We start from the raw sequence: 15,111 nt of genomic DNA, 5'->3' as shown, positions 1-15,111 counted from the left end.
TCCAGAAAGCCTCCGAGAGCCCTTCTCCGCCATACTCTCTGTCTCCACCCAACCAAATGGTCTCTTGGTCTCCTTTGTAATTAACTGAGATAATGGATGTGAGACGGGAAAGATACCTACCCTCTCCATGCCTCTCTGTGCCTCAGTTTCCTCATCTACATGCAAGGATAATTCTAGTACCACTTTTACATAATGGTTGCAAAGATTACACGAACTAATATACATAAAACTCTTAGTGCCTGGCATAAAGCAAAGAAATGCTCAGTAGGCGTCAATTGTTATTATTTCCCTCAGCACCGTGTTTGTGCTTCTCTGTAATACTCATCTTACCCTTTCTTGAATTAAAGTCATTGGAGATCTGTCTAGTTCCACAATCCATGATCTGAAGCACTTTAGGGCCAGATGTGGTTTGGGGAATGTGCAACTTTACAGATCTTGGAGAGGTTTTAACTGCATAGGCCATGCTAGCCTCAGTGGGCTCCAGGACTCCACCAGTAACTGAACAGTAATATTTCTGCTAAAGAGGAAGGTTCATGAGGGACAAATATGAAGAAACTCAGGTCGGTTCAGGTCAGATTTTGCCACTAAATGAGTTCAGGTCAGGTCTTGGGGCTAAATGAGTTACCAAAACACTTGGCTTTCAGAGATGCTTAGATTCCGGAATTGCAAACTCGAAGCCAGCACTTTCATTTGCTTTGAATCCCCTCAAGCACCTAGCACTCACTGTGCCTGGTGCTTGGGCATTCAGCAAATATCTGCGGTATTTAAGTATTTACTACATGGCCAACTGCTGTGCTGCCAAGAAAATGATTTTGCACCTTCGTGCCAGATTTTTATCAAAAATAGTCACGACCTGGATGCTTGCACTGAACCTAGTTTAAAACTGCCCTGTTTACACAAGTCCTACTCAATTCTTGACCCGTTTCTCAAAGACTGGCTAGTCTTCAAAATCAGTGCTTTGCAAGTGAGAAAGTGCGCATGAATCACCCAAGGATCTTGTTACTCACCTGGGCTGCCATTCTGCATATTTAACAAGCCCCACAGTGATGCTGGCATTGTGGTCTGTGGACAGGGTCTTCGATTTTTAGCTAACCTTGTTTGACTCAAAAGTGGGCAAGTTTTAAAAATTTGTTCCTGTTTCATTTAGATGGAACTAGACGGGCGTGTAGTTGCATCACAAACTGGAGAGTCAGCATGTCCTTTAGTGTCAGAGAAAGAGCTTCTAGAAGGCCAGCAAGGAGGGCCACATGGTCCTCACCACTGCCCTTGGTTGAGACAGTCCACCCTCCTGCTGACATGAAATGAGTGGCTTTGTCTCTGACATGCTCCAGTGATACCTTCTTCTGAGAGCCTGCACCAAGACCTGACACTCTTCATCTTGACCTCAAACTAACTAGGCTCCAAGACTCTTCTCCGTTTATTTTTTTTTTTACTTACATGTCATTTAATTTATAATAATTATTTATACTACATAACATGGGCCTTTATATTGGCTACAGTTAGGAGTACTTGGATATGAATCCAGTGATCTGAAGAAAGACAGTGTCTCCAGAGTTGCCTGGATCATAAGGGAAATGAAGTCCCGCCACATGCTACAACACAGATGAACCTTGAAAACTACACTAAGTGAAATAAGTCAACCACAAAGGGATAGATATTGGATGATTCCACTTATACAAAATACCTAGAATAGGCAAGTATATACAGACCAAAGCTTATTAGCGCTGGGAGGGAGAGGAAAGGGGGGACTCACCGCTTGGGGGATAGATACTGAGCTTCTGTGAAATGTATGGGAAAACTTGGAAACAGATAATGGTAATGATTAAACACCATGATCAACACAACCAACGTCACTGCATTACACACACGAAGAATGTTGAAGTGCCAAATGATTTGTTACCTGTATATTTACTGCAATCAAAAAAAAAAAACAAAAACCTGCCTGAAGTTCTCTCTTGGGATGAATTGGGCACCTATACAGTAGTAAAGTCACAGAATCCCTGGTGATTGTCTCTTTTTATTATTATTATTAAAATTTTTTATTGTGGTGCAAATATCCACCACAAAACATCCGCCAATTCAACGATTTCTACAGGTGTAATTCAGTGATACTGATTGCATTCTTCAAGTCGTGCGACCATTCCCACCTTCCTTTTCCAGATCATTCCACCACCATTAACTTAAACTCACTGCCCCCAATCAAAAACTCCCCCTTTCCCCCTCCTTCCCGCCACTGGTAGCCACTGATAGTCTTTGGTTTCTCAATATTTGGCTCTTGCATGTAAGTGGGATCATACCGTATTTGTCCTTTTGCGACTGACTTATTTCACGCAGCATAAAGTTTTCAACTTCCATCTTTTCTTAAGGGAAAGCCAAAGTGATAAGGGACACTTATAATAACTCATCATGCAAATACCTTAACTGTACACGTTTTCAGATTTGTATCTTTATAAAGTTCTAAGAAATAGAAAGAAACATTGCCTCAAAGCCACCAGTCAAAACCCAACCAGCATCAGAGATGCTTCATAGTCCCCCAGTGCCTTCTTCTCATCGTCACTCTATTCCTCAAGCTCCCCTGTCCCCAGCCCCAACTATGATGTCTCCAGTCCATCAGTGAAAGCCCAGGCAGAGGAGCTGCTCCAGGTTCCAGCAGCCTGGGGAGGCCACGCTGATGCAGGTGGCCTACTGCTCCTGCCCTTGGATCCCACCAGCATCGGGTCTCAGCTACTGCAGAGCCCTATTTTCTGGCCTGGGCTCTGCAGTGAATATGGGACATACTATTCCCTGGCCACGTGTAGTCTTGCTGGTTTTCTCTCAGGTCCCGTGTAGCCCACAGTTGAGTTATTTTATTTGTGCTGAAGGACAGGACATTGTACTGGACACCGATGGGCAAAGATAGATCCTGCAGAGCAGATAGTGCGCCATTATCCACCCAGGAGCTTCCCCTTCATACTTGCCACTGGCTGCCCATGACTCCATGGCAGGCCTGGCCCCGGGTGAACTGAACACCCCCAAGCACCCCCTTACCAGTAGCACACAGTGCTGAAAATCATGATGCCAAGGACGCTGAAGGGGAGGACGTGCAGCACATAGGCCAGCAGCATCTGCCACTTCTGGTACAGGCTATCCTGACTCTCCTGGTTGCTGACAGCTCACAGCACAGGGACTAGACATGGAAGGCAGGTTCCAGAGCAGTCAGTCATTACATAGCTGAGGGGCGGAGGGCTGGCCAAAGCTGAACTCAAGGTCTGTCAGGGCTGGATGGCAAGGGCAGACTAGGCAGACTCGCTCGTCATGGAAGGAATGAACCTGCCATCCACAGGGCTCGACCCCAGAAATCTGTACTCTACCTGGATTTCAATGCAGCTGCAAGAGTCGTCATGATTTAGTTCCTTCTCTCTAAAGTAGGGAGTTGTCACCAATTCAAGAAAAGCACTTGCGAAAGGGGCACAAATGAGTGGTTTGAGGCACTTTGTCCCCTTTTTGCACAGGATCTGGGCCCCACAGCAGCCTGCCTTTTGCACTGACTCTCAGAGGGCCAGGAAGGCCTGGTGTCTGCAGAGGCTTATCTCCAGCTCTAGGACCAGCTGTGCAGATGTACTGTCCTTCCCTCTGGTACCTGAACCTAGCATGACATGTTGGGGATCCCTCTAACATCTATTTCCCTGCATGAGCTATAACGTCAGGCAGCTAAGTGTTGCTTCTGGATCCCCCCTGAGTTTGAACCTTAGGTGTTGGTTGTCCTAAAATAGGCTCCAAGAAGAACCTAAGGGTGTAAAGTTGGTCCAATAACGGTACCCCAAAGGGCTGTACATCCTAATGACCAAGATAGGATTTGAGGAATGGCCTTTCGAAAAGCCCTTCCCAAACCCTCCCCACAAGCCCAGCAAACTTCACATTTCCCTGGATTCTTTTTCTCCTTAGACCCTAGAGAACCATCTGGTGAGCTGATTCACCCTAAGGCGTTAGTAACGCACTGCATTATCTTTCCCCAGAGAGAATACTTGGAGAGGGCCAGATTAGCTCAGAGAAATACCCATATGATGGTGGATGACAGCCGGACAAGGGGACTATCTGGGGAGAGGGGGCACCTCCAACCTCAAGGCACATCTCCTGCCCTTGTGCACTTACACAGAGTCACAGCGTTCAGCATGCCTGTGTACGGGGTGGCCCCCGCACACTGGTACATGAGGCCCACTTGGTCCTGGAAAGCACCCTTTAACACATCATTCTGGACCCGTAGAAGGAAGAAAATGACGAACAAACCCATGATCAGATTCTGAGTGAGACGCATCATCACTGCCAGCTTATTTCTCAGTAAGTTCCTCACCACTCTCCTGAAAGCCAAACAACCCTGTTTTAATTCTTTTCTTCATTAGTGATGTCTAAAGACCTAAAATGGGCCTTGCTTACATTTGCAAGGTTCTTACCTCAGGAGGACACAGAGTTTACAGAGAGCTCCAGGAGAATCTTTGGTTTTGAAAGGAACCATTGGTAATGTCTTCAGGTGTTTCGTTCTTTCAATATTCTCCAAAGTTTTGTGATAAATTGCTGACTCCCTGTAGGCAGATTCAATCATTTTGACTCTCTCGTAGGTTTCTATTTCCCGTTCGTTGCTCTGGGTATCCACTGACGTCAGGTCCACTAGAATTTTTCCCAAAAGATAGGACCCATGTGTTTTTAAACATGTGTTTATAGATAATAATATGTTTTATCATTGATTCAGAAGTATTTAAAACTGCTTAAAACTTAGAATTTTGAACAGTCCCATAATACCTCATTCCATCATACCTCAAACCTGTTCTAATGCCCACCTATAAAATCAGAATATTTCTGGGCTACCCAGCAAGGCCATGAGAATCCCTTCAGGGCTGTCTGGGAGAATTCAGAAGCTTGGCTAATTTTTCTCAGACAAAATGGGAGCGCACCAATTTGTTTGAGAGCGGTTCCCCGCTGTATCCCGATAGGTTGTCTATGGCAAGTTTATTGACTCGGCCAAAATCACTCCTTGAAGTGTAGAGTAAAAACACCCAAACAAAAGCAAGGATAAATTCCCCTAGTGCTGGTGTTGTCCAGGTGAAAACTTGAGATGATAAAGTTCAAAACACATTCAGGATGGGGAATATGAAGGAGAGACTTACTATAGAAGTCAAAAGGGTTGGAGTGCTCAGGACAAGGGTAATTGCAGCCATTGAAGAAATCAAGCATTTCCCCTGGCGTGCCACAGAAGACCAGCTCTCCAGAGCTCAGGATGGTGATTTTGTCAAGAGCTGATAGGACAACAGACTGTGTTAGTGTATGTGTGTCATCAGGTCATCAGGTCGTTACAGCAAATAAGTTTCCAGGCAGCCAGTCCTTTGACTATCTCAGCCAAGCATCAGTACTCTTAATGTATCAATGGAGACACCCAGAGTACCTCTCTGCTTCAGCCTGGGCTGGCTCTTCGGATCATGCGGCACCCCAGCCCGAGCCCCAGTGCCACATATGTAGCAGGAGAGCTACCAGTAGTGGACCTGGGTTTGAGCCCAGCCATTTCACCAAGTAAATGACTTGGACATGCTGGTTTTTTTGTTTTGTTTTGCTTTTTTATCTCTCATCTATAAGAGGCAAATGATATTTACCTAATAGGATACTGAAGGAGCCCTGGTGGTGCAATGGTCCAAAAAGGTCATTGCTAACCAAAAGGTCAGTGGTTTGAACTCACCGGCTGCTCCACAGGAGAAAGATGTGGCAGTCTGCTTCTGTAAAGATTACAGCCTAGGAAACTGCCTATGGGGCTGTTCTACTCTGTCCTATAGGGTTGTTATGAGTTGGAATAGACTTGATGGCAAGGGGTTTTAATAGGATACTAGAAGGTTAAAGTGAGAATTCTGGAAGGGAATCTGTATGATCTAGTAGAAAAACAGTGTTTGAGGACAATTGGATCATGAGTGGCAATGCCAGCTTTTTACTAACTGTGATATTGTCTCAATTTTGTATCATTTCTAAGTCTCTCACTTTGCCTGTATAATGTGGATATACTGAAACCCACCTCATAGGATTAAATGAGCTAGTGTTTAGAATTTGGCACATGGTAAAAATTTGGCACATGGTAGGTGGTGAAAAAAAGTAATTTCCATCTTTTGCCCTTCCCATTGGAGCTGTTGGTTCCACTTCCTCTGGCTTGCCCCAGGAGTTCCTAGGTGGTGCAGATAATTAAGTACTCAACTACTAACAGAAACGTTAGCAGTTCAAACCCACCCACAGGCACCTCGGAAGCAAGGTTTGGCGATCTGCTTCCAAAAGGTCACAGCCTTAAAAATCCCATCGAGCAGTTCTACTCAGTGCACACGAAGGTTGTGATGAGTTGGAATTGACTCGATGGTAACCAACAGCAGTCTCTGCCCACATCCTGACATCCCCACCTTAGCACACTCCACCTGCCCTTGACTTGTTGGTCAGGAACAAGAGGCGTCACCCTTACCTGGAAGAGCTCGGAGCGGGGCTGGTGGATGGTAAGGACCACAATAGGGTCCCTGCGGGCCAGCTCAGCTAGGAGGATGACAATCTGATTGGCAGTCATGCAGTCCAGTCCTGTGGTTGGCTCATCAAACAGCATGACCTCTGTCCATAAAGCAGACTTGTGCTGAGCCTGGGGTCTGTGCTAAAAACTCAGAATTTCGAACAGTCCCTTGTTGAGCTGCCTTGACCCATCCCAACTGCACAGTGAAAGGTAGCTACATGTAAACTGGCATTCAGCCTGGTTCCAGGAGAAAGTTTCCAAACTGGGAGGCTTGAGCCCCAGCTCTGAAGCACATTTGGGCCTTAATCCTTGACAGGACAGAGGAGCAGCCAGCTGTCCTCTGACGCGGTGCCATGGGCTATCTCGGCTTCTCCAGGGGACCCTGACAGGGAACAGTGGCCGATAGGTTATTTTTAAAAGGACAAGGGGAAGGTTGGTTAAAGAGACCTAACCTCATTTCATGACTAGCATTTTCCAACACTAACAAGCTCTCTCCACTACAAATAAAAATCTCACTCAGGAAACATTGTCTGAGGTGGGGCAGGCATTTAGGTTCTTTAGAGAGTTTAACTGTAGCTGTATTTCTACCCAAAAAGTAAACAGGGGTCTTGAAAATATCTTTCTTATTTGCCTTCTGGTGACCAAGGAGCATCTGAAGAGCAGGTAGTCTGGGCCTATCCCAGCATAAAGTATCCAGAAGAAATATGTCCTCTTCCAGGTGCATAGACGTGGTGAGGTTCCCCAGGTGGTGGGAGAATGAGCAAAACAGGCAGGGGAGCAGGTGCCTGGTTACTCCATTTAATAGCCCCTCCCAACCACACATACACTTCTGAGTGTATCACTCAGAGTCCTACTTCAATTCCTGTCATGTCATAAATGCTTTTAGTCACACCAAAACTCATTGGCTTCTCCCAGCAGACACAGTGATGTTGCTCTAGCAGTGCTGGGCCCCACTTACTGGGATCCTGGAGGAGCTGGGCTGCAATGGAGACCCGGCGCCGCTCACCACGGGAAATTCCCCCAAAGTTGTAGTTGCCAATCAGTCGATCTGCCACATGACTCAGGCTCAGGTCTGCCATGACTGCCTTCACCTGCAGGAGACACAAGGTCCAGGAAGGGCTGGCCATTGCTGTGGCTGCTGTGCCAGTGTAGGCCGGGGATGGCACAGGAGAGGAAACATACCTCTCTAGACTGCCCGAGCCATGTTCAGACCCACCGCACCCTGGGGAAATCAAGCCTTTTTATTATAAATTCCAATTTGATTTGTAACTAGACCTGTTTTAAAGAAGCCCTGGTGTTGCAAAGGTTAAGTGCTCAGCTGCTAACCAAAATGTTGGGATTCAAACCCACCCACCTGTTCCACAGGAGAAAGACCTGGCGATTTGCCTAGAAAACCCTGTGGGGCATTTCTACTCTGTCACATGGGGTTGCTATGAGTTGAAATCGACTCATAGCACCTAACGACAAGAGACCTGTTTTCTCCCCTGTAACCCAAGTAAGTCCTGGGGTCCCATATGGCCCAATCTCCGTGTGGCTTTTGCATCCAAGAAATATAATCCAGTGATCAAAAGTAATTAAAAATACTTCCTATCTTTAGCTTAATCTCTTTGAGGACTTTAAAGGGAATCACAGCCACACTTCTTAAAATTTCCTTTCCCCCAATTCTCCTTACTCTGCTTATACCCCTTTGCTCCCTGAAACCTCTCTCTCTTCCTTCTCAACTACCCCACAACAATAACAACGAAAAATATTCTCTACTGACTTTCTAATCAAGGCGGCTAGTCTTTTTCCTCCCTCTCCCCATTTCCTTCCTGAGCTTATCTACCGAGACCCATTCAAAGATCTCGATTTCTGATCCTCCCCTTAGTGATGACCCCTATTTGCAAAAGGCCTTGGGGAATGGGAGTGGGTGGAAAGAGTCTGAAAATACTTATATCGTAATGAGTTTTGTCCGCATACATCTCTAATGAGATCGTGTTACCTTCATAATGAAAAGAGAAATGAAACTTCGCATTAAAAATCCAAACGAATTGGATTAAAGAGGAGATGATTCATGGAAAAAGGCTTCAGAGGAATGGAAAGTAGGATCAGCAGAATAGATGAAGCTTTGGCTAAAAGAGGGGACACATCTGAAATTGATAGAAAGGAATAATGAGGAGGTAAAAATGCATAAATAAATTTCTGTGATTTGTCCAGGAAAAAAGAAAGGCCTCCTCTTGCCATCAGCGTGGAAGGATCCTAGAATTGAGCTTTGCTTGCCTTGGCTAGGTTTATGCACTCACGAGCCAGGGCAGATTCCTGAGCCTCCTTTTCATCTGCTCTCCAACATCAACAAAGGAGTAAAGCTTGCCCCTCCTGGCTTGAAGGGATGGACAGAGGAGACGCGTACTCCATCTGTCTCGGACGTCTCAGGCACCAGCAGGAAGCTTACCCCATGTTTTGCAAACGCTTTCGAGAATGGAATTTATACAGTCTTAGAAGGGACCGTTGGGATCATCAAGTCCAACCCTCTCTATAGACAAGAAGACCAAAGTCTACAGAGACTAACTTGCCTAGAACAGTTAGGGGCAGGCCAGGGGCTTAGAAGTGGGGGGCGAGGGGGAGAACTAACATCTATTGAACCCCCTACTCTATGCTATGTACGCTCACTGCATAATCTGACTGAACCCTCACATCAACCCCAGGAGAAAACAGATTCTCAGAAACACCCCTAACTTGCCTAGGGTCACAGCATTAGAAAATGGCAGAGCTGGCATTAAAAGCAGGACTGTCTGGGCTCTCTTAAGTGTCCCAGGAAGCACCAGCTTGGCCTACAGCCCAGCAGACACACTTGCCCACCTCAACCATGGCTTTATTTCCCAGTTCCTCAGAGGACAGAAGCAGATCTGCTGTTCTGTCTCCTCTGTTATCACCAACACTTCCTTCCCACTAAATTATCTTGTCAGGAGTTTACACCCTGTGGACTGGTTTTGCTCAGAAAGTACTCTCAAGCAGGGAGACCATGTGCTATCAACCTTAGCAGGACATTAAGGGGCTGTCAGTGCCAGGGAGAGGGGTCTTTCACTAGGGGAGCAAATTTGCTGTGAATCAATTTCAAGGTACCCATAAATTTTCTGAATATTTATGCAGATATGTGTATTTTCTGGGGAAAGGGTTCAATGACTTTCTCAGATTCTCTCAATGGGGTAAGTGATATAAATGGATCACTAACTTAGATCCCACCCAAATACCAATGGAATTTTCTCCATCTAGTTTAGAAATAGAAACACTAAATCAAGTAGAGAGAAGGCCTACAGAGGGCCTTCTCACCTGTCATTCACTGTCAGGGCCACTAAGTCATGTGAATATGGCTAACCTCACCATGTACTGACTCTGACCTCCTTCTTTTCAGACCCCAGAGGGATTCAGGAGGCCCTGGGGCTCAGGGAGACACGGTAAAGCTAGAGGGCCTTGGGCTCATGTCCCAGCTCTGCCATTACACCAGTTGTCTGATCTTAATCTCCTTAGGTGTCAGTTTCTTGATCTGAACGATGAAGATAATATCTCCCTACCAGGGTTGACATAAGAATGAAATACGATAGTGTGTATGAGCAAGCCTTAATGCCAGCCAGATATGATAGGTCAGAGTACAAACTCCTAAAATAGCAACAATCTTGCAATAATTTCTGAGTACCCTAAGGTAACCTACAGGGAAGAAACAGCATCGAGCATCTCTCTGATGGTCATTCTTGAGGGCCAGGTCCCTCATTAAGGCTCCTCTAGAGTGAAAGCTGTACCCCAGGATTATCTGAGACCCTCAAACAGAAGAGGGCCAACTACTCACTTAGAATGTGTCCCGCCACTGAGGGGCTTAGTGCTTCACCAAGAGCAAATCACGCTGGTAGTACTCAGGACTCGGTCAGATCTAATTCCACTCTCCTTCAGCCCTGAGTGTCTAGCTTCAGAGATGGGATAAGCAACCTCCCTGCTGACAGGCTCAGTGGTGCTTGATGAAAATGGGGTACCATGCTGCCTGTACTCTTAGCTGATGTGGAGGCACACCTGAGAGCCTACATGGCATTAAAGAAAGGCTGGTCTTGGGGCCTGAACTGGAGCCTGAACTGCAAATTTAATTTCTGTGCTGAGAAGGAGCCTGAGTCCCCTGCTGAGGCCTCAGGGTGGTGGAGCCTCTGAAGCACAGGCCACTGCTCCACTCTGGCAGCTCAGGGAGCCCACTGCCCAGAGAGCAATGCCAGGTTTCAGGTGGCACCTCTACTTGTTGTTGGTTCCCTGTGCATTCACAGACCTTCACAGCCCAGACAGGAAGAAGACAATGTTTCCAGGTAAAACCCCAGTAAGTTTACTTGTGGCTACTTCCAAATTGGGCACATTTAAGAAAGAGCTTGAAACTAGAAAGAGTTAATGATTTGATAGTTCTTTCCTTCATTAACTTAATCCATCTTGGATGAAGCCCATTCCAGATGCCTCAAAGAAAGCTGGGGAAAATCTCAAGAAGGCAGTAAGTTGAAGCATGAAAAACCCATTGTTGTTGAGTGGATTCCAGCTCATAGAAATCCTATAGGACAGAGTAGAACTGCCCAATAGCGTTTCCTAGGCTGTAATCTTTACAGAAGCAGATTGCCAGGTCTGTTGTCCTGTGGAGAGGCTGGTGGGTTTGAACCCCAGACCTTTCAGTTGGCAGCCAAACTGCTTAACCACTGTACCACCAGGGCTTCTTGACTGAAGCACAGGGTGGGAATAATCACCTCTGTTTTTTTTTTTTTTGTGGTTGTTCAAATATAGAGCCCCTAGTACAGAGCTGTGTAATAGAAATCTACTGCAAGCCACATAGAGAATTTAAATTTTTGTAGCCATATTTTAAAAAGCAAAAAGGTGAAATTAATTTTAATAATATAGCTATTAACCCAATACATCCAAAATATTATCATTTCAACATATAACCAACACTAGCAAAATTATTGTGATATTTTACATTCTCTTTTTTTTTCAGACCAAGTTTCCCAAATCTGCTGTGTATTTTACACTATAGTACATCTCATTTAGGACGGATCCTGAAGGGGAAACAGGCTTTGTGAGGCCAAACATGGGCGCCCCCCATGTGGTCTGCTAGTTCGCTACAGTTTGCATTCTTATGAAAGCCCCTGGCATGGGCCACTATTTTTCTACCCCCACTATAAGACCTCTGCCTTCCCACTGCAGGGTGCAGTGATCTGCTTGATCCTGCTGTCACCCAGGACTTGGCCTCGTCTGTATATCTCCCTAATAAGCTGCTTTGCTCCCACCCTGGAGTTGGCTGCCTCTTTCTTCAGTCTCTCAGCAATCTCCAATTTCAGAGGTAAATTTCATGTATGGACTGGTCCCATTTCAAGTGCTCAAAAGCCACATGGCTGCCTATTGGACAGGTCAGGTCTAGACTCTGGAATAAAGGGTGGACATGGAGAGTAAAGGGGAAGGATGGAGGAGTAGAGGCCAACAGGTGAAATATGGGGTGCAAAGCCACTGGGGTTGCTGAATCTGTCAGGTTTGTGCCTCCAAGCGACCCTGCTTGGGTTCTTTCCAGGACTGCCCTGAAGACGGGCTGTACCCACCTTCTTCTGCAAAAAGCCCTGGGGGCCCCTGCGGATGGCCAGCAGGGCCGTGTAGCACAGCGTCTCCCGCACTGTGAGGTTGCTCAACAGAGTGTCGCTCTGCGGAAGAGGGAGGTGTCAGCATCGCCCGAGACCCCGCGCTGCCTACAGGACGTAGGAGAAGCAGTCCCGGAACTCCTCTCGGTGCAGCCTGCGCCCGTTCACGTACACCTCCCCCAGGAAAGCTCCCCGAGGAAAGCAGCCTCCCAGATCCGGCGTCCAGCAGCGTGGGTTTTCCAGAGCCTGTGGGGCAAGGAGAGAAAGCCCCGAGAAATCCCTCACATGAGGGCACTGAAGGAACTTCCCGAGACCCTCCGTGGAGTAGCTTAACCCAAGGTCCAACCCTGACTGCCTCTCACTTTAGCCACCTTATGGGTCAAACGTTCCAAATGGCAAACGCCATTTCTCTCATCCGGGACACTGGTCAAAACTGGATGTTTTTTTTTTTTCTTCTTCTTCTGCTTATTTATTTGCTTTTAAAGTTTTGGGGAGTTGGAAAAGAAAATGGAGGACAAGGATAAAAGGAAAAAGTTCTTGGAAACATCTGGGTTCTAGGACATGTAAATTTCTTTTTGTGGCCCTCTGGGATTGTCTGGTTGTGCCTGAATGTAGCCAACATTGCCCAAAGCATTGCTAATCAAAGTGTGGCAGGAGGGCCAGCAGCATCAGCATCACCTGGGATCTTGTTAAAAATACAGAGCTCTGGGCCACCCCAGACTTACTGAGTGATCAACAGAATACAGCAGAAGTGATAGTGCGTAGCTTCCGGACGAGGTCATAAAAAGCCACTGCAGCATCTGCCTTGGCTCTTGGATTGCTTGTTCTGGGGGAAGCCAGCTGCCATGCCAGGAGAACACTCAAGCAGCCCTGGCATGGAGAGGAAACTGAGGCCTCCCGCCAACAGCCAGCACCAACTTGCCAGCCGTCACGTGAGAGATCCACCTAGTAAGCAGCTTCTCTGGCTCCATTCAAGCCGTCATACGACGGTACCCCCGCTTGATATCTGACTACAACTTCATGAGAGACCCCAAACCCCCCAACCACCCCCACCAAGTCACTTCCAAATTTCTGACCCACAGAAACACTAAGAGATAATAAATTGTTATTGTTGCTCTAAGCCAATAAATTTTGGGATTATTTGTTACAAAGAAATGGATAACTAATACAGATTTTTAATTTTGAGCATGTGTCAAATATTTATTACCTCATTAATGAGGAAAACAGCAGGATGATGAAACTCATTCAATGGAGCATACAAGAAAGTGATAGGTATCCTTTTGCCATGGAGTCGATTCTGACTAACGGCGACCCTATAGGACAAGGTAGAACTGCCCCATACGGTTTCCAAGGAGCAGCTGATGGATTCGAACTGCCGGCCTTTTGGTTAGCAGCTGGACCCTTAACCACTGCCCCACCAGGGCTCCCGTGACATGTATAATCAGTGGGAAAAGGAAGGTTGGAATAAGATAGCAAAGTTAGACACAAAGCTGCCGAATGCTCAATAAGCCATGACCTCTGGGATTATCTTCTCTGTCAGGACAGAAATTATTCATTAATATAAACAATCTTCTGCAGGGGAGCATCCAGCCCCAAGTCTGGACCCTAATTCATAACAAATAGCGAGTCAAACAAGGTTACCCTCCCCTGGAGTGTTAGGTGACCCCGGCAGGCTTGTGTTAGACTACGTTCTAGCAAGACTTTGAACACACACAGTCACCTTTTGCCTCACTAATAAAGATTTGATAGACGACACTGTGTTAGATAAGACACCAATGAGCTCCTGTTATTTTTATGAAATACTATCAGTACTCAAACAATTGATTCTTTTTTTATTCATTCAACAAATATTCATCGAGCACCTACTATGCTCTAAGTGTTGAGGGTGTTGTTAGGTGCCATCAAGTGGGCCCCGATTCATGGCGACCCCATGCACAGTGGGATCGTACCATTGTGATCCATAGGGTTTCATGGGCTGATTTTCAAAAGTAGATGGCCAGGCCTTTCTTCCTGCTCTGCTGAAAATTGTTCAGCATCACAGTAACACGCAAGCCTCCAATGACAGATGTGTGGTGATGGAGGCATAGCGAGGGTAATGAGTGCCCAGGGGCAATCGCTAAGTTGCGTCCCACCACCCCACCCCCCATCTCAAGATGGATAGACATTGATAGCAGCAAAGCATCAACAGAAACGCCTTTCCCCCTCTTGTCCGGCTGCCTCAGTCAGGTGCCTTGCATATTCGTGGCTCCTCGGAATATCATTCTGTGCCTTTCTGGTGCTCCCTTGGACTTGCAAGTGCCCTCCTTGACCCCCTCCTCCCCTTGTTACACTTCTGGGTGGTGGCTTCACTGAGGAGCACTGGCAGAGAACTGAACCTGGGTCTCCTGTATGGCAGGCGAGAATCCTACCAAGGAACCGTCACTGCCCTCAGGTGTTGAGGATACAGCAGGAAAAAAAACAAAGATAAAACTCCTGACTTGTGGGACTTGCATTTCGACTGGGAATTCATATTCAATATAAAGGGATCATCTAAAACCAGCCCACGGACTCCCAGATCGGGGCACTCCTGCCGTTTTCCTGCTGAGATACGCATGAAGATGACATGGGCCTGTGGGACACACGCTTGAGGGGATGAGTTCAGTCCCCTGTATGTGTGCTACGTGCCACCCTTTTATTCCACACGAGAATACAAGTGAACAGGTGACAAATTATTATAGGCATAGCCCAGCTTTTTATTTGGCATGTTATCTTTAGCCAAAGGCAAATTAGAATACCCCTGGAAATGGCTAAAAATTAGAAACAAGAACTGACAGGAAATCTCAGGACAGTGCAACAGGTATAGTCAGCGAATTCCTTTTCACCTAATCTTAGCAACCCTACTATTGCCATCTACTTGTCCACTGGCTGTAGCAAGTGAATGACTATGGATTTAGCTCCCCAGGTCTAAAGAGACTGACCATGCTATCTTTTCATCATTGGCTGGCA

General features: G+C 46.5%; 1 protein-coding gene across 1 annotated transcript in view; it reads right to left on the bottom strand.

Moving 5' to 3' along the window:
- Nucleotides 1-15,111, bottom strand: part of ABCG5 (ATP binding cassette subfamily G member 5) — a 37,334-nt gene that overhangs the window by 18,336 nt on the left and 3,887 nt on the right. The window contains 8 exon segments of the mRNA XM_049870159.1: nucleotides 3,028-3,166; nucleotides 4,132-4,337; nucleotides 4,431-4,644; nucleotides 5,142-5,286; nucleotides 6,458-6,603; nucleotides 7,461-7,593; nucleotides 12,091-12,312; nucleotides 12,314-12,372. Of these exon segments, the coding sequence (XP_049726116.1) occupies nucleotides 3,028-3,166; nucleotides 4,132-4,337; nucleotides 4,431-4,644; nucleotides 5,142-5,286; nucleotides 6,458-6,603; nucleotides 7,461-7,593; nucleotides 12,091-12,312; nucleotides 12,314-12,372 (1,264 nt within the window).

The sequence above is a fragment of the Elephas maximus genome, chromosome 26 (assembly GCF_024166365.1).
Source record: "Elephas maximus indicus isolate mEleMax1 chromosome 26, mEleMax1 primary haplotype, whole genome shotgun sequence".
In the NCBI taxonomy this organism is placed as follows: Eukaryota; Metazoa; Chordata; class Mammalia; order Proboscidea; family Elephantidae; genus Elephas; species Elephas maximus.
This window is presented reverse-complemented; position numbering and strand designations above follow the sequence as displayed.